This window comes from Mustela nivalis (assembly GCF_964662115.1).
Source record: "Mustela nivalis genome assembly, chromosome: 6".
Taxonomy (NCBI): Eukaryota; Metazoa; Chordata; class Mammalia; order Carnivora; family Mustelidae; genus Mustela; species Mustela nivalis.
Window position 1 is genome coordinate 1912263 of NC_139025.1, and position 20492 is coordinate 1932754.

The following is a 20492-nucleotide window of genomic DNA, read 5'->3' on the forward strand; positions in this document are numbered from 1 at the left end:
GCTCGGGTGGGATGAGCCGGTGGAACGTGGGCCTCGGAGGAGGCCTGGTTCTGGCCCGACCCCTGCAGACATAGAACTCAGGCCCCTCGGTGCCTGGTCGACGTCAGTGCGAGTGGTTTTGTTCTAGATCTCTAAATGCATCGGAAGTTACATTTCAAGGTCAGGGAGCCCACGGAGCAGACTACGCCCGGGCGCCCGGCACAGCGAGCAGAGCCATTCGAAGGAGCCGCCCGGCGCGTCAGGTGTAGTCAGGGGTCGGCCCAGGCAGGAGCCACACGTGCTCCCGGGGTCAAGAAAGGAACAAAGCACGGCCTGGGCCTGCGGGCGGAGTGTTGAAGGGAAGCAGTCAGTATCGCCGTGTGTGCCAGCAGGGCCACGAGTGGACCACCCGCCACCGAGGTGCTGGGTCCCAACACTACCCCGTGGCCCCAGACGGCTCCTGGAGGGAGCTGGGGCGCATCTACAGCCAGCCACCTGCCCGCTGAGCGGCACCTTCCACGTCCCCAGTGGGCCGTGCTTTGCTGCGGGCAGAGCTGCAGCCAGCCCCCCAGCCTGTGTCCACGGTCTCCACGGGGCGCTAGCCGTGCTGCGCCGGGAGACAGTTGGGCTGTGGCTGCTGGACCTGTCCCTGCCCTCCCTGCTGTCAGGGCAGGACCATGGGCACTTGTGCCAAGACTGGAGCCTGGGCCGGGACCTAGCCCCCCCGCCTCAGCCCCGGCTGCCGCTGGCCTGGCTCCTGACGCACAGAGCCTTCCACACCAGCCTCGGAGGGGCCGGCGGCCAGGGAAGCAGGCACCGGTGCCGAAGCTTGGAAACCCTCCCCGTAGGAGGCACGCAGACTGACGGTGTTGGCTCTCCCCAGGCCACCTGGCCTCACAAGCCGGCAAGGCCTGGGCCCCTCCCCCGACGGGTCAGCGGGCACTGGGGCGGACTGGACCTCCCCATCTCCCACCGGTGCGCACGCCAGCTGGGCCCCCCTTCAGCCTGGTGGCGGGACCCCGGCCGTGGCACCTCTGGGGTCGGGGTGCGCCCGCTTCCCGTCTCCTACCCTTTTGCTGCTCTTGGCGGTTTCCGGCTCTGGGGCGTCCCTGCCCTGGTCCCCTGGTCCCCGGCTCCACGGCTCTAGCGGCCACAGCCAGGAGGGCCAAGGCTCCTTGTTGGTATTTGAGCTTAGGGGCCAGACTCCTGGGAACACAGCGAAACAAATGCTCTCTCAGCATTAAAAGAAAAGAAAAAAGAAAAACACCGAGGAGATCTGAAACAACATGTGGACTTCCAGGAATGACGCCGTCCCTGACGAAGATGCGGACGGCCACCCCGAGCCCTGCAGCGGCCAGAGCTCGTAAACCCGAGCATGGGCCCAGGACCCGGGATGCAGTCCGGAGAGACCGACGGTGGGAAGAGGGTCAGCCGCGGGGCGGGAGGCAGGCCGGGCGGGCTGTTCTGAGCCTGCTTAGAGCCCAGTCGGAGGAGATGGGGACGCAGGAGGACCCCAGAACCTTGAGGGGCGGGCTGGACTCGGGGCCTCGGGGGCTCACGGGACGCTGCGGGCCCAGGGGAGGCGGCTGTCACAGGAGTGAGTGGTCGCGCAGACACACCTGTGCCGCGGGCGTGCACCAGCCCTCCTGAGCCTGCTGCCGGGGTCCTGAGCGCCCCTACCCCAGGCCCTTCCCCGCTGGGCCTGGCTGGGTGACCTGATGCCCAGCAGGGCTCCGCACCTCTCTCCAGGCCTGTTCTTGGTGTGGCTGGAAACGTGGCCGGGAATGTGGCCCGCACCCACCCTGCGGACCCCAGAGCCACGTCTACACCCAGGACGCCACTTACCCGGGCAGCCTCACTCTCTGCTTAGTGCCACCGAACTGAGGCCAAGACCCTCGGGCCGCCTGTCTTGCCCTGGCCTGTACCTTGTGCTCTCCTGAGTGGGGGAAGCTGGGCAGGTGCTCAGCCCCCAGAGGGGTAGCCGCTGTTAGGGGGTGCGCAGAGAGGAAACACACTCCGGATGCCCCGGACGCTGGCACCCGCCGTTACCCGGCCCGGGCTGGGAGCCCAGTGCTGGGACTCTTCCGGCTGAGCAGGAAGAAGCCGTGGGCCCTGTCAGCCATCCTGCCGCTGGAAGGCCCAGCCGCTCGGAAGGAGGTGGAGTGCAGGACCAGTGGGGCCCTCCTGGCCACCGGGCGCCCCGTGCTGCTGCCTTCCCTTGAGCCTGCTGAGCTCTGCTCCTCCCGGCTGCCGGCTCTGGGACAGCCAGGTGGAGAGGCACGAGGCCTTGCCCGAGAGCTCGACTGCGGAAGCCCTCCACCGTCTCTGGGGGCGCCGGTCACTAACAAGAGGTCTGGGCCTTCCCAGACCTGGTGGACAGTGGACTTTGGGGCACAAGGCTCAGAGGCACGGGCACGGGGGACATGACCCACCCTGAGTTGACAACCCAGCCAGGCCCTTTGGACTTGGTCCCAGCCAGGGGCAGGGGAGGTTGCACGGGCCCAGCAGAGTCTTGTATCCCCTCATTTGCACCTAGGATCCAGACATTGTGCGGTGCAGAGGACACAGCGGTAGGACTCAGGAGGCCTCTGGAGGGAAGGGGCTTCCGGTGCACACTGGGGTGGGGTCGGCGTGAGGGCCCAGGTGGTGCCTGGCTAGGCTGTGCAGCTGGGGCAGCCCCGGGTGGCAGGCTCTCTCTCGGAGGGCAGGGGACCCCGAGAGCCCCACTGCCCCCACTGGCTGGAGGGTGGGCTATCCACCGCGGCCACGGATGTGGGTCTGTGGCGTGGGCAGAGCCGGCATCTTTGCTGGCCTCCCATGCTGATGATGCTTCCTCTGGGCCCAACAGTCCTCCCGTCCCCACGGGGTCTGAGCAGGGAGCAGGGCCTGCTCTGAGGGGCACGTCTCACCCCAGCGGGCTGACCCAGGGCCCTGGCAGGAGACCTACTCTGGGCGGTGAGTAGCTTTCAGACCAGAGCCATCACCTCCTGGGCCCGCCGCCCTGGTGCTGCCGGCGGCGTCCTTGGCACTCGGCCCCGGGGACCGCACCAGCTGGCTCTGCCTGGAGACAGCTCTGACAGCCGAGTCTCCGAAGAAACCAGCCCTGGGGAGTCGGGCGGGGGCTGGGGTTCCGCACGTGTCCCTGGGGCGGCTGGGCCCATTAACCCCTGCGGGCCGGGCTACAGGTGGGTGGTGGTGGCCTCGTGGTGGCCCGACTCCAGCCGTCCCAAGACCCTGCCTGGCTGGTCCCTCCCCTGTCCACAGAGGCCATTCAGAGGGGCTTGAGACCGGCAAGGGGGCCGGCGCGGCTGCCAGGCCTCTGGACCGGGTCAGGAGACTGGGTTGGGTCAGGAGCGAGTGTGGGAGTGTGTCCCTGCAGGTGGGACAGCCTCGCCTCCCAGCCCTGGGCTCCCCGTGCCCTCTGGATGCCGTCCGGTGCTGGCCGGGGGAGTGGGGAGGCGGCTGTGCCCTCCACCACCCGCAGGTCTCTGGATGCGGGGCCCAGGAACCAGGAGGCCAGCAACAGCCGCCTGGCCCTGTGGCCGCAAGTGGCTCGGTCGGGACCCCCAGCCCCTGCCCCCCGAGACAGAGGAACAGGAGAGCACGGCCCCAGAGCTGGTTCTCAGGGACAGAGCGTCAGAGGCGGCCAAGGGTGGCACAAAGTGACTTTCTGGGGTGAAAACACGATATCCTAGCAGTCCGGCCGAGGACGGCAGGAGCGGGGGGGTCAGCGCCGCAGCCAGGCTCACAAGGGAAGAGAGACGGATCTCGCGGCGGAGCTGGAGTGTGCGCGGGAGCCCCAGGAGCTCCCGGAGCGCAAGGAGCGGACGGGGCAGCAGTGACCCGGACCCACAGCCCGAGCCCACGGGAGCCGCTCGGCCATAGACACTCTCGGGCGCGTGCGGTGGGGGCGTTCTCGGGATCAGGCGCCGCGCGAGGCTGATAGATAAAGGAAAAGGGGCTTTGCGGTGGGCGTCGTCGGCCGGCAGCTCCTTGCGGGCGGGGGCTGCGGTGGGTGAAGGAGCACAGGGAGGGGCGTCGGCGGGGCGGGGGCTTGTGGAGCCGGGTCTGCTCCCCGCGTCACCTGCTGAGGCTGGCGCGACGCACGGGGTGACCGGGACCGGCCACCTGCCGAGGCCCGGGGCGGGCAGCCACTCCACGGGCACACGGGACCCTCAGACTGGTTGTGAGCGCCAGCACTGGCTACCCGCTGTGGGGTGACACGTGACCCCCCACGCAGGGGTTGGAATGGTGAACCTTGTTCATCTCCTGGCATTTCTCGGGGTCCGCGCCCCGGGAGAGCCAAGTGGGGTGGCTGTGGTCACTCTCTGACTCGGCCACGCCGGGTCCTGCAGGGAGCGGAGGGCCGCCGCCAGGCCCCGGCTGCTGCCAGTGTGGACGGGACACACTTGGGCGGGGGGTGGAAGGGAGATGTCCCCGCAAGGACAGACAGCCGAAGGGGACGGAGCATTGGGACGAGCCCGAGACCGCAGCCACGGCTCTTCTCTCTGGCCGCCTGTGCTGCGCGCCTGCAGAGAGGCCGCGGGCCTCCAGACACAGGGCCCCTGCCCCGCCGACCCCGACAGGCCCCTGTGGGGAGCCGTGGGGAGCAGGAAGAGGAGGCGGTCGTCCCTGCTGGGCCCTGTGCTGGGGGGGGCATCTGGAGGGGAGCCCACCCTCTGGGACCTGGCTGCAGACTTCACAGGCCAGATGCACAGCCCTGAGGCGGGGGACAGGGAAAGGGCACGGGGGTGAACCCACGGTGTGGGGTCAGGTGGGGCACCGGGGAGCGGCTGGGCCACGGGCCGGGGCCAGGGCGGGCAGCAGTAGCCCTGCTGACACCCACAGCGTGATGATGGGGTGGGGGGTGGGCAGGCCTCATGGATGGACGCGTAGCCTGAAGGGGCAGGACTTTGGGGGAGGACCCTGCGTCCCGGTGGCCGGGGGCCAGAGAGAATGGAGAGCTGAGTCAGTGATGTCTGGGGTAGGAGCTCCAAGGAACTCAAATGTGTCCCCCAAGACCCATCATGGTGCAGTGGCCGGCAGGCGCGGTCAGGAGAGGCCCACAGGGCAGCAAGCAAAGGCCTTCCTTTTGGCAGAGGCCCTGGTGTAGGGAACAGGCAGAGGGACCAGCCACCCCCTCTTCCTCCTGCGGCCGTCTGTCCAGCTGCACTGGAGGGAGGGACAGGCTTGGGGCGGGAGTGAGGGCTTTGAGGGCCGGCTGGACGGTCACCAGCAGGAAGGGAGCCGCAGGGAGCAGCGCTGCGGCCTGGAGGCAGGGTCGGGGGAGGGCAGCGCTGTTCAGGGTCCTGAGCAGGACCGGGTCCCCAGGCTCACCGCCCGGAGAGGGGGCACCCCAGGCCCCTGTGTGGCGCGTGCCCAGGACAGCAGGAAAGTCCTGCTCACAGGGCACGAGATGGCGGGCAGAGCTCCCGAGGAGCAGGGACGGAGGCTTTGAAGGCCGTCACTCAGGAGAGCGTGAGGACGGCGCGAGGGCTGACCGCCCGCAGGAAAGGGGACGGAAAGTCCGCACAGCCGCCCTCGGGGCCTTCCGCGGTCCAGCAAGGAGACGACAAACGTCCCACAGAAGCGCCGGGTTAGACGAGGCGCCAGGACTTCTCCAGGGAGCAGCGAAGGAGACAGCGCGGCGGGTCACTCCGCGCTCCACACTCCCGGAGCCCGGCCGGGAGCAGCCTTGTGGGGACCGTGGGGACGGGTGAAGAACCTGGAACCGTGGGCGGGGGGCGCTGAGGAGGAGGTCCTGGGCCGCGCAGTGACCCGTGGGGTCTCGCAAAGCCTTAGAGAAACGTCTCCTGCGTGCGGTGAGGCGGACGCGACGGCCGGCCAGGAAGACGGAGGAGAGCCCGGAGCCTCCGGCGGGACAGAGAGACGGGGCCGGGGTCTCCCAGAGCCTCCGGCGGGACAGAGAGACGGGGCCGGGGTCTCCCAGAGCCTCTGGCCGGGAGCAGCAGCCTGCCTCACCTCCACTGTCACCCGGTGGGACCCGTGCTGGGATCACGCCCTTGGGACAGGGAGAAGGATACATCGTGGCCACGGAGCCTCTGGCTGTTGGCCACCGTGGGGAGCCCCCGGCGCAGGGAGAGCCGACACCTTCCGGGAGCGTCTGACACCTGCTGGTTTAGGCGCCGGTGCCACAGCCCCTTGACTCCCTCAGAACCAGACCCACGGCGGGCGCGGGTGGGGCGGGCGCTGGGCAGGAGGACGCCAGGACATGGGGGCAGGCGAGGCTCCGGGGAGAGCCCCCCGTGTCCGCTGGCATTTCTAGGACATGAGCCCATCGGGGCTGGCGCGTGGGAGCACCCCGCGGACAGTCCTGAGGCCAGAGTGCGCGTGGCCTGTGGGGACGCAGCCGACCCCACCCCCGCCATCGGCGGGCACGCCAGCACCAGGGTCCGCAGACCCACGGAGACGTCCGGACGGCTGGGTTGGAGAGACGCAGGACAGAGGTCGCTACCTCATCCGCTCCTTTGTGGCCGTGGCGCTGCGTAGGTCACTGAGCACCCAAGGGCTGGGGAGCGGGCGGGTCAGGGATGGAGCCCAGTCCCGCTGCCGGCTGGTCTCCTCACTCACTCTTACTTCCGCTGTGGGTAAAACCCACAGAGCGGACAAGCGCATCTCCAGAGCTTCCCCTGCAGCCCGCAGCTTGGTCCATGAAACCACTGCCCGTCGCCCCCGCAGCCCCGGCCCCCAGCCGCCGCCGTCGACATTCTGTTTCTGTCGATGCGGCTGTTGAGTGGGATCCCGCAGCGTGTGTCTTCCCGTGACCGGCCATGTCCTTGGGGTGACGTCGTCAGGGTCCACCCCCGTGGTCGCGGGGTCAGGCCTCCCGTGGGCTGTGCCGTCCCACACGCACGCACCGCGCGGCGTCCGCCCACCAGACGCACATCCAGACGCACGTCGGCTCTTGGCTCGCGGGAGCGACGCGGCTGTGAACGTGGGTAGACAGAGCGTCAAGACACACAGACGTCCTTTTAGATCAATGCCCCACGGACACGTGGTTATTCTATGTCCAGTTTTTTTGAGGAGACCCCGTCCTGGCTTCGGCAGCGGCTGAACCATTTTACGTCCCATCATCAAGGCTTAAGGTTCTGATTTCTCCACGACCTCATCAACGCTGATGGTTCTCTCTCCTACTCGGTGTTTTATGCCCAGCGGCCCCCTCTCGAGTGTGAGTGGTTCTGCTTTCCTTCTCTACTGACCAGTAACGCTGAGACGATCCAGGTTGTTCGAGAGGAATCAGGCTGCGCGAGTCCCACGTGCGCGCACACCCGTGTGTGTTAGCTGGGACCTCACAGTCTCGGACGCAAGACGGAGAAGGGCACCCAGGTTCCAGGGGGAGGACGCAGTGAAGGGGCGGGCGGTGTCCGGGGGGAGGACGAGGTTGGAGGGGAAGCTGGACTGGCCAGGCCGGGGAGAACGACCGGCTTCGAGTGTGCACGGACTTGGACTTTTGCACAGTCGTGGAGCTGGAGAGAAGCAGACACGAAACCACAGAGTCGGGAGTGGTCGGGACAGAATACGAGAGGATTGGGGGTGCCTCACAGACGGAAAACCGACCATTTAAGAAGACCGGTGCCCCCGAGAGAAACTGAAGGTCCTCCGCGGCAGGCACTCTGCGCTCCCGAGCGGGAAGACCTCATGCTTCGGAAGGGACGAGACTCCCCGCGTGGATCTGCAGGTTCAACACAGTCTGCCCAAATCCCAGATGTGCTTTCCCCTCGGACAGGGGCCAGCGGATCCCAAATGTACATGGACTTGCACAGGACCCCCAAGTGGCCAAAAGGAGCCTGAAAAAGAAGAATGAAGGGGCGCCTGGGTGGCTCAGTGGGTAAAGCCTTTGCCTTCGGCTCAGATCATGATGCCAGGGTCCTGGGGTCGAGCCCGCATCGGGCTCTCTGCTCCGCGGGGAGCCTGCTTCCCCCTCTCTCTGTCAAATAAATAAATAAAATTAAAAAAAGAAGAAGAAGAAGAATGATGTGGGGAGACAGACGTGATCATTTCAAGACTCACCACAAAGTGACCGTTATCAGGACTGTGGTGTCGGTGTGAGGACGGACCGCGGGGCTGGGCACCCGCGACACACGCTGACCTTTACCGTCTGCCAGGGTCCGAGGCAGGTGCGGCAGGTGCAGGGGAAAGGAGGGTCCCGGGACCGTGGCCGTCTGCACGTCCGAGAGTGAGGTTGGATCCCTACCTCACACCGTGGACAGAGGCTCGCTCAGAATCGGTGGAAGACGTCAGTGCAATCAGAGGTGACGAGGAGGCAGAACGCCTGGGAGCACAGCCTTGAGAAATGGGCAGAGTGTCTGCGCAGACGTTCCCCCGGGGAGGATGTCCCGGTGGTCAGGAGCACACGGACGGGCGCCAGCAGCCCTCCCCACCGGGCCATGCGCGTCGGAACCGCCCCGGGTGGACTCACGCGCATCAGGATGGACAACAGGGCGCGGTGGGGAAGTGGAGAGACGGGGCCGTGCGCGCCGTTGGTGGGAACAGTCTGGCCGTCTCTCAAAGGGCTGAGCACGGCGTTACTGGTGACCTGAAGGTCCCATCCCTGGTGTCTCCTCAGGAGAAACAGAAACAAAACGCTCCTATGGACACATCGATGGTGGCTCACCTCATCGTCCACGCCGGGAGCTGCGCAGACGTCCATCGGCCGGCAACGGGCTGACACACGCTCCCCAGTGCCCGGGGCTGCTCCTCCCGCCGCAGAAAGGAACGGTGACGCGCATGAACCCTGAGAGGTGGCCGGTGACAGAAGGTACCCACGAAGGGCAGCGTGTCGTACGGCTTCTTCACGGGCGACGTCCAGACGGGCAAGTCCACGGAGACAAGAGACAGAGCCGTGGCCACCAGGGGCCGGGGGACGGAGAGACGAGGACCGACCGCTAACGGGTGTAGATTTCTTTCCGGGGGATGAAACCGTCTGATACTGGAGGTGGTGGCGGTCACAGAGCTCTGAGGACCTGCCCACCGCCCTCCGCTCCGCTCTACGCGGCTGGGCCGAAGGGCATGTGGGGTCCCCCGGCGGCTCATCCTTTCAACAATTCTAATTCCAGTCCCGTTCCCGCACGGTGTGACTCTGGTTTCAGGAGCGGGGTATCGCGGTGGGACAAGTCGCTTGCCCTCTGACCCCGTCCGACTGTGCCGTGGACCCGCACGCCCGGAAGACCGCATTCAGTCCTTCCCTTCCTCAGAGTCCGGGTGTCTTGTCTCTTCCCTTCTGCTGACGAACGCGTGGAGGATCGTAAACCACCCAGCCCCCGAAGGGTGTTTGGACACGCTTCCCTTCTCTCTCGAGCTCACTTTCAGACAGAAGGTGAATGAGCCTCTGCCGACGACCACTGCGGGGCCGCAGGGTGCGGGGCCGCGGGTGTCGCGGGTCGCACGGCAAGGCCCGGCCCCGCCACAGCTGTGGGCCTTCACGAGGCCTGGAGGGGCTGGGGGCTCCGCAGGCTTTGCCGGACGCGGCGGTGCGTCTCCTCCCTCCATGTGCCCCAAACGGAGACGTGGCGCAGAACGGGGCCGTGTTGAGGACGGGCGGAGCGTAGGCTCAGGGTCCGGGGACGCCAACACACCACGCGCTTCGGAGCCACACGATTCTGCCGTCGGAACCGTGTGGGGAACCCTTGGAACAGAAGGGACGAGGACGCGCTCATGTGTGGATGACGTTCGGGGACCACCAGGCACGCCTCGCTCGGACGCACGGCCTCACAGGGCTGCGCTCACCCCGGGCCCAGGGGGCTCCCCCGGCGCCTCCGTCCCCGCAGACGGCGTCCCGCGCTCAGCTTTGATCGCCTCGAGACCCACCTGCGTCTCTCGGGTCGGTCTCTCGTCCTTCTCGTCCCTGACCCGTGTCCCTTCTCGTCGCTGACCCGTGTCCCGGCGCGTGGACGGCCGCCAAAGGGAGTGGGTTCACGGCCCGCGGTGGGCGTGTGCTTCAGCGCCCGTGTGGACGCTCCAGCCGCAGCCGTGGGCGACCGTCACGACGACGTGTCTGTCTCTCCTCGGGGTCTCCCTGCGAGTGTGCCTGTCGGGTCACGCGGGCGTCCTGCCTTTGGCCTCACAGAAACCGCCACACTCTCCCGACGGCCTGAGGGGTCCGACGTCCTCACCGACACCTGCGAGGTCCGCCGGGGTCGAACCACGCTGCGCATCTTGTCGGGAGCCTTCTGCCCGTCGCACGCTTTCTCGGGGGAAATGTCTGTTCAAATCGTTGCCCATTTATTTTATTTATTTTTTTTTTTTAACTGTGACTTTTGAGATACAAGCCCTTTATCGGACACACGATGAGCTGTTGTTTCTTCGTCTGTGGATGCTCTTTCTCCTTGAGGCCCGTTTATTTCTTTAAGTTTAAATTTCTATTTTTGTTTTTAAGATTTTATTTATTTATTTGACAGACACAGATCACAAGTGGGCAGAGAGGCAGGTGGAGGTAGGGGGAGCAGGCTCCCCGCTGAGCCGAGAGCCCGATGCGATGCGGGGCTCGATCCCGGGACCCTGAGATCATGACCTGAGCCGAAGGCAGAGGCTTAACCCACGGAGCCCCCAAGTTTAATTTTTAAAAAATTTAAGTTCAATTCCTTAACACAGAGAAGATCGTTAGTTCTAGAAGTGGAGGTCGGTGGTTCACCCGCGCTGGTCCGGCCGTGCCCTGCCCCTGCCCCCCGCCCCCGCCCCCAGGGCCGGCGCTCAGCCTGTTTGCTGGCGTCTCCATCTCTGGTTTCATCTCATCTTCTTTGTCCTTCCTGTCCCCTATGCTCCTCTGTTTTGTTTCTTAAATTCCACACGGGGGGAGGTCACAGGACACGGGTCTTTCTCTGACGGACGCGTTTCTCTTAGGACAAACCCCTCCAGCTCCAGCCACGTCGCGGCGAATGGCGAGACCCCGTTCCTGGCTTCAGAGATAATCATCCTTTGATGCCGTCAGTGAGGACTCTTCATCTAACCCCACGGCGGAAAGGTCTCCTGTTTGGGGCCAGACCTCGCCTCCGCTGCGCTCCGTTCCAGGTCACTGTCCTACGTGCAAGGACACACGTCGCCTGAGGCTCACTCCCCTGCCCGAGCGCAGCCAGCGGCTCCCGCCCGCGTCCGAGACGAGGCTTTCTCCGCTGCCGCCCCTTTACGCCCTTGTTAGAAATCAGGGGACGTTTTGTCCACTTTTAGGCCGAAACTACATTTTTCTGGGATTCCTGTGGCTTTATGCCGAGGAGTCCTCGAGTCAGGTCGCTGAGTCGCCCCCTCCGTCCTCCTCTTCCGGCGCCGTTGGGCAGTTCTGTGGTCTTCCTGTTTCTGGATGAGTTTTAACATCAGTTTGTCAATTTCTACCAAGAACCCCCCCCCCCAGGCCTGCTGGGATTGGGTTTTGGTTTTTGACTTTTCATTTTGAAATAATTATAAACTCCCAAGAAGTTACTAAAAGCAGGAGAGAGAGGTCTCACGTCCACCTCAGCCATCCTGAGAAAAGCCCAAGTCCTTCCAGGCTCTACACAGCGGCCCAGGTCACCCTCTGCTCTCCTGCTTCTCTCCGCGAAGCCGCACCCGCCGCTGCCCGCAGCCTGCGCAGGGCCTTTGCACTAGCCAACACCCTTCCCCTTCAGGCTTTCATGCAGCCCCAGCACCCCCGACCCTGCCGCTGCTCAGCCCCCGCCACGGCACCCGGCCCCACGAGGCACCCACACGGCATCGTCCATAGTGTCTCGGCCCCTGAGCCCCCGCTCCGGAACAGCGGGCGCCGCGGCTGCTTCTCCAAGCTCTGCCCGCAGTGGGACACGGGCCAGTGTGTCGGACGTCTCGGACGACTGCAGATATCAGGCCCTCTTTAACGGAAGCGTGTTGTGTGGTCCCACTCTGCTGGGCCAGGCCGAGCCCAGTCGGGTGACCCAGGCACCCTGGACGCCTCCAATTCTGCACTTGTTCAATTTCAGCACCACGTGGGTTTTCAGGTTTTTTAAAGAAGATTTTATGTATTTATTTGTCAGCGAGCGAGAGAGTAACTCAAGCAGGGGGAGTGGCAGAGGGAGAAGCAGGCTCCCTGCCGAGCAGAGAGCACGACCCGGGACTCGATCCCAGGACCCCGGGAACATGACCTGAGCCAAAGGTAAAGGCTTCCCTGACGGAGCCGCCCAGGCGCCCCACCAGGTGTTTTTGTAAAACGAGGTCGTGGGAGCTCTCACGCTGCATCCCGCGTCTGCAGAGAGAAGTACAAAACCAAGGGTCGCTGTGCTCCCGCGCAGAAGCTGATGTGGGGACCTCTGGGGTGGCCGCTTCTCTCCTGGGCTGCGTTGGTGTTTCTGCCCGGAGGGCCAGGGGTCGGTGGGGTGGTGGCTCCGGGACCACTCCCCGAGCACAGGGACCAGACGTTGGAGCGCACGCTCCCAGCCCCTTCCCCGGAAGCGGCTCCGGCTGCGGCAGCTGCCGTGCCGGGCGCACTGGCCCTGCAGGGTCCTGGTGGCTCTGTGCTCCGTACACATTGTCTGTGGGAGACATCCAGAGCCCACAGAAGGCCGACTCAGTGTGAAGCCCCCCAAGTTCTTCCAAGAGAAGACCCCCGGCGCTGGGTCAGCCGCATAGGCTGACGGTGGCCAGTTAGGAGTTCAGGCACCAGGGGTACGGGCACGTCTGTGGCTGAGGGCGATGTTTCTCAAGGAGGGTGCGTGGCACAGAGGGACCCAACGGCTGCTGTGCTGGTGACTGGGGTTGGGCCGGGACTGGGGTGAGTACATGGGCTGGAGTGTGCCCGTGTAGGGGGGTCAGAGCAGGAGGTCACAGGCCTGGTCGGGAGCGGGGCTGGAGGGGGGAGGGCAGGAGGGTGCGGGGAGCACAGGGTTGGGGGGAGGAGTCAGCTCCCAGACCCAGGACGGGGAGCCGGGCGCCTCAGCGTGGTCTGGGCCTGGCTCTCCCGCCCGCCGGGGCCGCGGTCCTCACGGCCTCGTGCCAGCGCCGGCAGGATGGGACAGCCCCTCCCTGCGCTCCCCCCGCCGCGGTCGCTGTGTATCCATTGGCTCCGGCCGCGTAACGAGCTGCCGCCCACCGCGGCTCCGGCTCCTGAGGTCAGGGTTCCCCTGGCGGGTCTCCCCAGGGCTGGCTGGTGGGGACGGTCCCATACGCGTCTGGGTGGTGGACCGTCCGCCGCGGCGTTGGGACCGGCTGGGCCGCAGGTCCCGCCCCTGCAGACGCCCCCGACTTATTCCCGCTGCCCCCGAGGGGCGGGATGTGGCCGAGACGCTGGGGCTTCCTGTCCGCGTCTTCCTCATCAGCTTTTCGGAGGTGTCTCTTCCGTTCTCCGTGTGCGGGGAGTCAGTTCTCGCACTTACAGCGGCCGGCGATCACCCCAGAAGGAAAGCTGGTGCCCACTAGCAGTCACGCGCTGTCCCGACTGGCCCCCGGCCGCTGCTGATCTCCCTCTGGGTCTGCAGACTCGCCTTCTCGGGACCTTCCCGTGCCACCCGCGGTCCCTCTGTGCGGCCGCCTCCGCCCCGTCAGGACGTCGTTGCTCAGAAGGCCTCTCACAGCCCGCTGAGACCGGGACGTCACGGGGACGTCTTGGGGACGACGGTGGAGTGTCGCTCCCCTGTGTGGATGAGGGGCTGTTTCCAGGGCGGAGCCAGGGCAGTCGCGCCGCGTCCTCGGGAGGATGCCTGGAGCAGGGCCGGGCGGCCGCGCGGGAAGACACAGCCGTCCTGCGGCCCGTCTCGCGTGTCTGCCGGCAGCTGGCGAGGCTCCCACCCGGGCCGTCCGCGCCTGGCCAGCGCCTGGCGCTCCGCCTTTCTGACCACGGCGGCCCCCAGGAGGCACAGGCATCTGGAGGAGGAATTGGGAGCTCTGCTGGGTGTGTTGGTGCACGTGAGCCTGGGGGCCTGGGGCCGGGGGAGCGTCAGGTGGGCTTGAGGAGATCTGAGCGCCCATCACCAGGCTTCTGGCCGGCTGAGCGGGGCCTCCTCCTGTCTGTGTAGACCCGCCGTCCTTCGACTGGCCTGTGTGTGGGAGACGGTTTAGCGCCGCCTGGGGAAGGTCCAGCCTTGCCCTTGGCCCCTGGTTGGCCTCTAGGAACGTTCTGCCTGATAAGGTGGTCTTTTTCTTATCTGGGGCTTGGGGCCACCCCAGCTGGTCTACCAGTGGGATGCAGGGTGGGGCCTTGGGGAGCGTTCGATCGGCGTGTCCCCAGAGGGTCAGCCGACCTCGGAGCCCCCACAAAGACCCCAGACACCAGCGCTCGGCGGGCCGCCCTTCGAGCAGCACAGCAGACCCGCGCATGTCCGCATCGGGAAAGTGACGCTGTGTCTGACCCCGGCCAGCGGGCCGTGGGACGTGGGTGAGGCCCCATCGGAGCCCTGCCCTGCGCCCCCCTCCCTGCTCCCTGCTCCCCGCTGGCGTGTGCTGGGGTCTGCTCGCGGGCGGAGCGGTAACCCTGATGGCATCCGCTCTCCTGAGCTCCGCCAGCCCTGGAAGTGAGCGATCAAATCCGCATATGGTCTCGGGGACCCCGGGCTGTGTCCAAAGTGGGCAGGGGGAGCCCTGTGTCTGTCCCTCTGCATTCACGACCGTCCTGTGATGACCTGTCCTGAGGCCCCCAGCCCACCTTGTTTGTCTGGACTCAGAACGTAGGCCCCGGCATGCCTGGGGTCACAGTCGAAGGGTGACATTGGCCTGGGGCGCCCATCCATGGAGGGGCACCGGCCGGGTCAGGTTGCTGTCCTCGACGCTCGCTGCCTTGTCAGAGTCCCCTGGCGGCCTGGGCTGCGGGTCTGCGGTGCCCAGCGGGTGCAGAGAGGAGGGCTGGACTGGGGGGCGGGGGCGGTCAGCCCCTCCTGGGCTCCCGCCCCCCCCTCGTGGCCTCGTCCCTCCTCCCAGACGGGGCTGACGCAGAGCCCAGCGCAGAGACGGACACGAGGGGACGGGCCAGCTTTGTTCAGTCACTTCCCAGACGCTCAGTGGAATTCACCGGTCGCAAGTCCTCCTTCCAAACCCTGTACGGAGGGACTCACTCGTGCCCCATCGCCGTCCCCATGACCCTCTACGGCCGCGTGGGCGTGCAGCCACCGTTCCCGTGGCGCAGGTAAGGAACCAGGCCCAGAGCGGTCAGGGAGCGGCCCAGGACCTGGGGCCAGCACGAGCTGTAGGGCAATGGCACTGGCCAGGCCTCCTGTCCCGAGAGGACGGCCCCAGGCTGGCGCTTCTCTCCTCAGCGTGGATCCGGTCTCTACGGGAGTGGCCCCGGGGACAAAACAGGCGCGGGTCCACCGGAGCGACCAGCACCGTCAGGGGTGCGGCTCTCAGTCGGAGGGACCGCTCCTGGCACCCTGCCCCCTCTTAGACCCTCACGGCGGCTGTGGGTCACCACCACCTGGAACCCAGCCCCAGCCCCTGTGGACGTGCTGGGACGTGCGCCAACGGCCGGTGCCTGCGGCTCCAGGCCCACATGTGTGCGGTCACTCCCTCCCTCCCGGCCGAGCCTCCTCGTCGCCCTTCAGGAAGCTCAGCACGTCCACGTGCGGCGGGGACAGAGCCCGCCTGGCGTGGCCGGCGGCCCGGGGCGGGAGAGCACAGCCCCTCGGCGTTCTCTGGGCGCCCCGCCGCTCAGCCGCCTGGCCCGGTGCTGGAGGTCGGCGGTGTCACTGGGGGCATCAGGGCAGGAGTGGACACGCTCCCATGGGAGGTGGCCGGCGCGAGGAGAGCTCTCAACGGTGTGAGTTGGGGGGGCTCCCAGGCGGAGCAGAAATATAGGAGCTCCTGCAGGCCCCAAGGAGCAGGGCAGCTCGCCCTGGTGGGCTTGTCTGTGGAACCTTTCCCTATGAGAGTCTTTTACTTTTACAGGCTTAAATCTGTTGATTCTTTTTTAAAGATTTTATTTATTTGACAGACAGAGATCACAAGTAGGCAGAGAGGCAGGCAGAGAGAGAGAGAGAGGAGGAAGCAGGCTCCCTGCTGAGCAGAGAGCCCAATGCGGGACTCGATCCCAGGACCCCGAGATCATGACCTGAGCTGAAGGCAGCGGCTCAACCCACTGAGCCCCCCAGGCGCCCCAGATTTGTTGATTCTTCCGCAATGTACATTGTGAGTATTTCTGCAGGTTCAGGGCTGACTGTGGTTCCTTTTGCTGGATGTAAGTTTTCATCCTACGTGGTCAGCCCTGTCCATCACCTCGGGCAGGCGTGGCACAGAGCATTTCCGCGTGTGCCTGTGGCTCTTCCGTGGTCAGAGGTTGTGGGGTCTGTTGGCTTTTCTCTCCATGGCCCCGGGGGCTGCCCACTTCGTGCCCTTTCTTCCCTCCAGAGTTGGGAGCAAATGCAACCTGCATGTCCAGCTAGTGGATAAGACAGTGTGTGCTTTGTTGAGTCCGGCTGCATGGAGGGTGGGGTCGGATGCGTGGACCCCACAGGCACCTAGGAATGCGTCCTTCGCCGGAAGGGACACCTCTAGGACCAGGTTCCCCAGGGAGGTGTCTGTGGGACTCGTGGGCCCAGCGGGGGCTGGCGGTTCTGACGCTTCATCCGAGGGCCTGGCAGCCGACAGGTCTTGGGCTCGGGTGTGTGGCTTCTTCTTCGGGCTCCCTAACCTGTGGCGCCCGCTCCCCAAGAGCGTGAGAGCGGATGTCGCACACCGCCTCGACGGCCCGTCAGCCACAGCAGTCTGCAGGCTGGTCTCGACGCCAGGAGCGGGCCCTCCTGCCTGGCGGAGCTGTGAGGGCTGTGGTCTCGAGGTCACCGCCGCGGCCAGGTCCCTGCACCCTTCATGCCTCCCTCCAACCTCTACAGCGACGACGCCCGCCGTGAGTGCAGAAGACACACCTCCGGGGGCCTCTGGGGCGGTCCACAGGACTGCGCTCTGGGAATCCAGGCACGCGGGGTGCTGGGACATCTGGGGCCCAGGCGACGGGCACAAAGGGCGTGCGTGGGCGATGCGAGCCAGCGGCGTGGGCCGGTGGGCCGGGCTCAGGGCCGCACCGCAGGCTGACGGAGGCCACGTGACGCCGTCAGGCTGTTTGAGTTTCGAGCTCAAGGCACGGTCGGAGAGCAAGCGTGAGCAGAGCACCCCAGGGCTCTGACCTCTCCAGGCTGTCGCGTCGATGTGCTCCCGAAGGAGAGGCACCTTCACCTGGAGGGCTGCTGACCTCCCCGCGTCTCTCTGGGAACCTGGGGCCCTCATGGGATGGAGCCGGACCCGGCGCCGGGAGGCGGGCGCAGGGGAAGGAGACTCCGACCGCCACAGCCGCGGAATCGGCGCGCCCCTCCCTGCCCTCGATGGGTCCGGTCCTGCCTCCCCTGGAGACTCCGGAGACCTCGCCTGATGCAGTTCCTTTGCAAGCAGGTGACGGTTCTCATCCGCGCTGCTTCCAAACCTACAGTTAGCATCAGATCCTCCCCGGGGGAGGACTACACACCTGACTTGGGAAAAGAAGGCTGACCCATCAAAAGATTGGCAAGATTTGTCACTTCTGTTGTCAGGTGACTAGGGGCGTGTGAGGTGGCTCCGCGGGTCCCACGCCGGCGAGGCGGGAGCGGCTGACGGGCAGGACGGACTGTTGCGAGCTGTGCGCGTTACAAGAGGTTCGGAACTCAGGAGCGGGAGGTGCGTGCGCGTTCTCCCGGGGTGCGTGACGCAACCTGAGCCCAGCCAGCCCCACCGGCCGAGGCCGTGCAGCTGGAGGGCCGGGCGTGGTGCAGGCCGGAGCCCCCCTAAGGGAGGAAGACGTCACTGGTCTCCCGATGGGGTCCCACGAAGACCCTGAGCTCCCTGCCATTGGCGAGGCCCCGAGGGGCACAGGGGACGAAGGCTGGTGACCTGGGGCGGGGGGCTGTCGTCTGGGGCGGGGCCGACGTCGATGCTGATGCCGGACAGATTTTAAAGAGTCACAAGTAAAGACAAAACGGATTTGAACAGGAGAAGATGGTTGGGACCAAGAAATTATCGTAAGAGCTCATTCTTTGGGGACAAAAATCACAACGAAGTAGAGAAAGAATCAGAAGTCCTCATCAAGAAAAGAAGAAAGTTTAAAATGCACAGGAAGGGGGGAAGAGAAGAGCCAACGCAGAGACGGAGCGGGGTTTGTGTGTTAAGGAGCTGTTCTGATGAGCGCTAAGCCAGCGCATCAAGGTTGGAACACATGATTTTCTAAGAAAATGATTAATCATCATGATTGTAACAGAGACCCAAGGAGATGTCGGTGCACTGGGCGCCCGGCTGGTTCAGTCGGTTCAGTGTTTGACTGGATCTCGGCTCACGTCCTGATCTCAGGGTCCTGAGTTCAAGCCCCTTCCTGGACTTCACGCCGGGTGTAGAGCCTTAAAAATTTTTTTTAAAAAATCTGAGCGCACCATGTAACAGACCATTTTTCAAACAAAGCCATCGGTCCTCCGGTGTCCTGAGCGATCCTTACATTTCGAGGAAAGGGCGGCGCCACTGCTGTGCAAAGTATCGCGGTACGTCGCCTGAGGATGTGAGATCACAGACCAGCCTCGTGAACGTCAGCACCGAAACATTGGTGATCGGGACCAAAAAGCCCCCGAAGGACTCGTGCTCTGGATCCACGTGGGGCTGGCGCGGCATCGTGCGGACCAGTCGGAGACCGCGGTCAGGAGACACCTGCCCGTGTCTGGAGAGGCCTCTGGTGGGATCTGACACGTGTTTTCTTCACTGAAGTCAAGCCCCATACAGCCAACGGGCCGCTCTCGCAAGGGTTTCCAACGATTTCTAATGTATGTATTTGTTTGTTGTAGACTTGTTTGATTTTGCGTGTCGTCTGGCGAGCCCAACGCCGGCGAGCTCCCGGCTGCCCATCGAGAGTCACACGCTCCACCCGCTGGGGCCACTGGGCTCCCTGGGAAACCATTTTTCTCGTTGGAGAGACAGAGTGGCAGAGCCGGAGGGAGCGGGGGAAGTGGCGGGCTCCGCGCTGAGCCCCACGCAGCCCGCGAGGCCCCCGACCCTGCTTTGGCCCTGTCTCTCCGCAGCTCAGAAGGAACTCGAGAAAGAGAAGAGGCAGACACGGGGCTCACCTCACATACCTCCTCTCTCCAGAGGGCACAGACTCACTCTGCCCGTCGACAGGCTCCTGCGAGCCCCTGCGGGACCCGGGGGGGGGCGTCGGCACCTGTCCGGCTCACAGCACGGACGCCACAGCCGCCGCGCGTTCTCAGTGTGAAACCTTCTCAGTGTGAAACCGTCCGTCGTGCAGGACCCAGCCACCCCCAGGTGGGGCGCAGGGCACGGCCCGCCTGTGGAAGTCCGGTCTCAGCGGCCGGGTCTTCTGTTGTCGCTGGCGCCCAGCACTGGAGGAGGAACCAGGTGTAGAAGCCGCAGGGGCACTGGGGGGTTTGGCCTGTGCGACTCCTGACCTCTAGGTTGTAAGCGGGAGCCCCACATTGAGTGTAGACATGACTAAAGATAAAATTAAAAGAAAAAAACCACTGGGGCGCCTGGGTGGCTCAGTGGGTTAAAGCCTCTGCCTTCAGCTCAGGTCATGATCTCAGGGTCCTGGGATCAAGTCCCGCATCGGGCTCTCTGCTCAGCAGGGAGTCTGCTTCCTCCTCTCTCTCTCTGCCTCTCTGCCTACTTGTGATCTCTGTCTGTCAAATAAATAAATAAAAAAAAAGAAAAAGAAAAAGAAAAAAACCACAAAATCTTTTTACAATCGCACAGAAGGAAGTACAGTTTGGTTTTCACAGACGATATGATTAAATCCCGGAACCCCCACCAGGAGGACCGATTCGGATTCTGCTACGAACAGTATCTCAGCCTGTGGCCGGGACAAAACCCGCTTGTTTGCCAGGAGGGTAACGAGAGGGAAGGTCCCACCGACCACAGCTCTCGATGGCGGTCGCCGCGGAACGAAGTTAACAAGAAACTCCCGAGAGGGCGAGCGGGGCAGCCGCAGCCCCAGAGCGCCGTGCGGGGCCTCGGAGGAGCGAGAGACACAGCGCGTTCCGGCATCTCCCGGACACAGCGGCGCCGGCGCCGGGAACTCACCCTACAGGTGGGACTTCACACGCGTGCAATGAGACACGCGAGGCCGGTCATCACGGCTCCGGTCATCACGGCTCCGTCCGTAACGGCCCGACCCTGGCGGCGTCTCCACAGGCCCACGGGGGTGCGGGATCCGGGGGACGTGCACGGGGTGGGGCGCCCCTGCGTGAGCGAGAAGGAGCAAGGTCGCTCCCTGTGACACAGGACCGTCTCCCAGACGGACAGCTGCAGCGGCCGGGGGCTCAGTGCTGGTGAGACGGGGCGTGTGCCGGTGGTGGTGCCGCTCCAGGCAAAAGAAAACCTAATTCTGCGGCACGTCACCGAATGGGGGTTCCTTTCCTCCCAAGAGACCCAAAGGACATGGCCCAGTCCTGGCTCCCCTGGCCTTGTAGACTCAGCATCCAAGATGCCTCCTGGCGCCCAGTCGCGGCGGTGCTCCCGGCAGGAAAGGAGGGAGACCGCGGTCGCAGCTGCCCCGCACTGTATGCAGAAACGGATGTGGTCTCTGCTGCTCTCAGAGGGCCGCTTGC

The 20492-nt window shown here is 65.2% G+C and overlaps 1 protein-coding gene across 1 annotated transcript; it reads left to right on the top strand.

The window, feature by feature from the left end:
- Positions 1–11983: 11983 nt before the first annotated feature.
- On the top strand, positions 11984–15689 carry LOC309868131 (uncharacterized protein; the record flags this gene model as incomplete). The annotated part of the gene is made up of 5 exons (XM_082737583.1): positions 11984–12712; positions 13416–13828; positions 13953–14065; positions 14924–15055; positions 15186–15689. Exons 2-5 carry the CDS (start codon positions 13579–13581, stop codon positions 15687–15689), a joined length of 999 nt encoding a protein of 332 aa, XP_082593709.1. The 5' UTR covers positions 11984–12712; positions 13416–13578.
- Positions 15690–20492: the final 4803 nt, after the last annotated feature.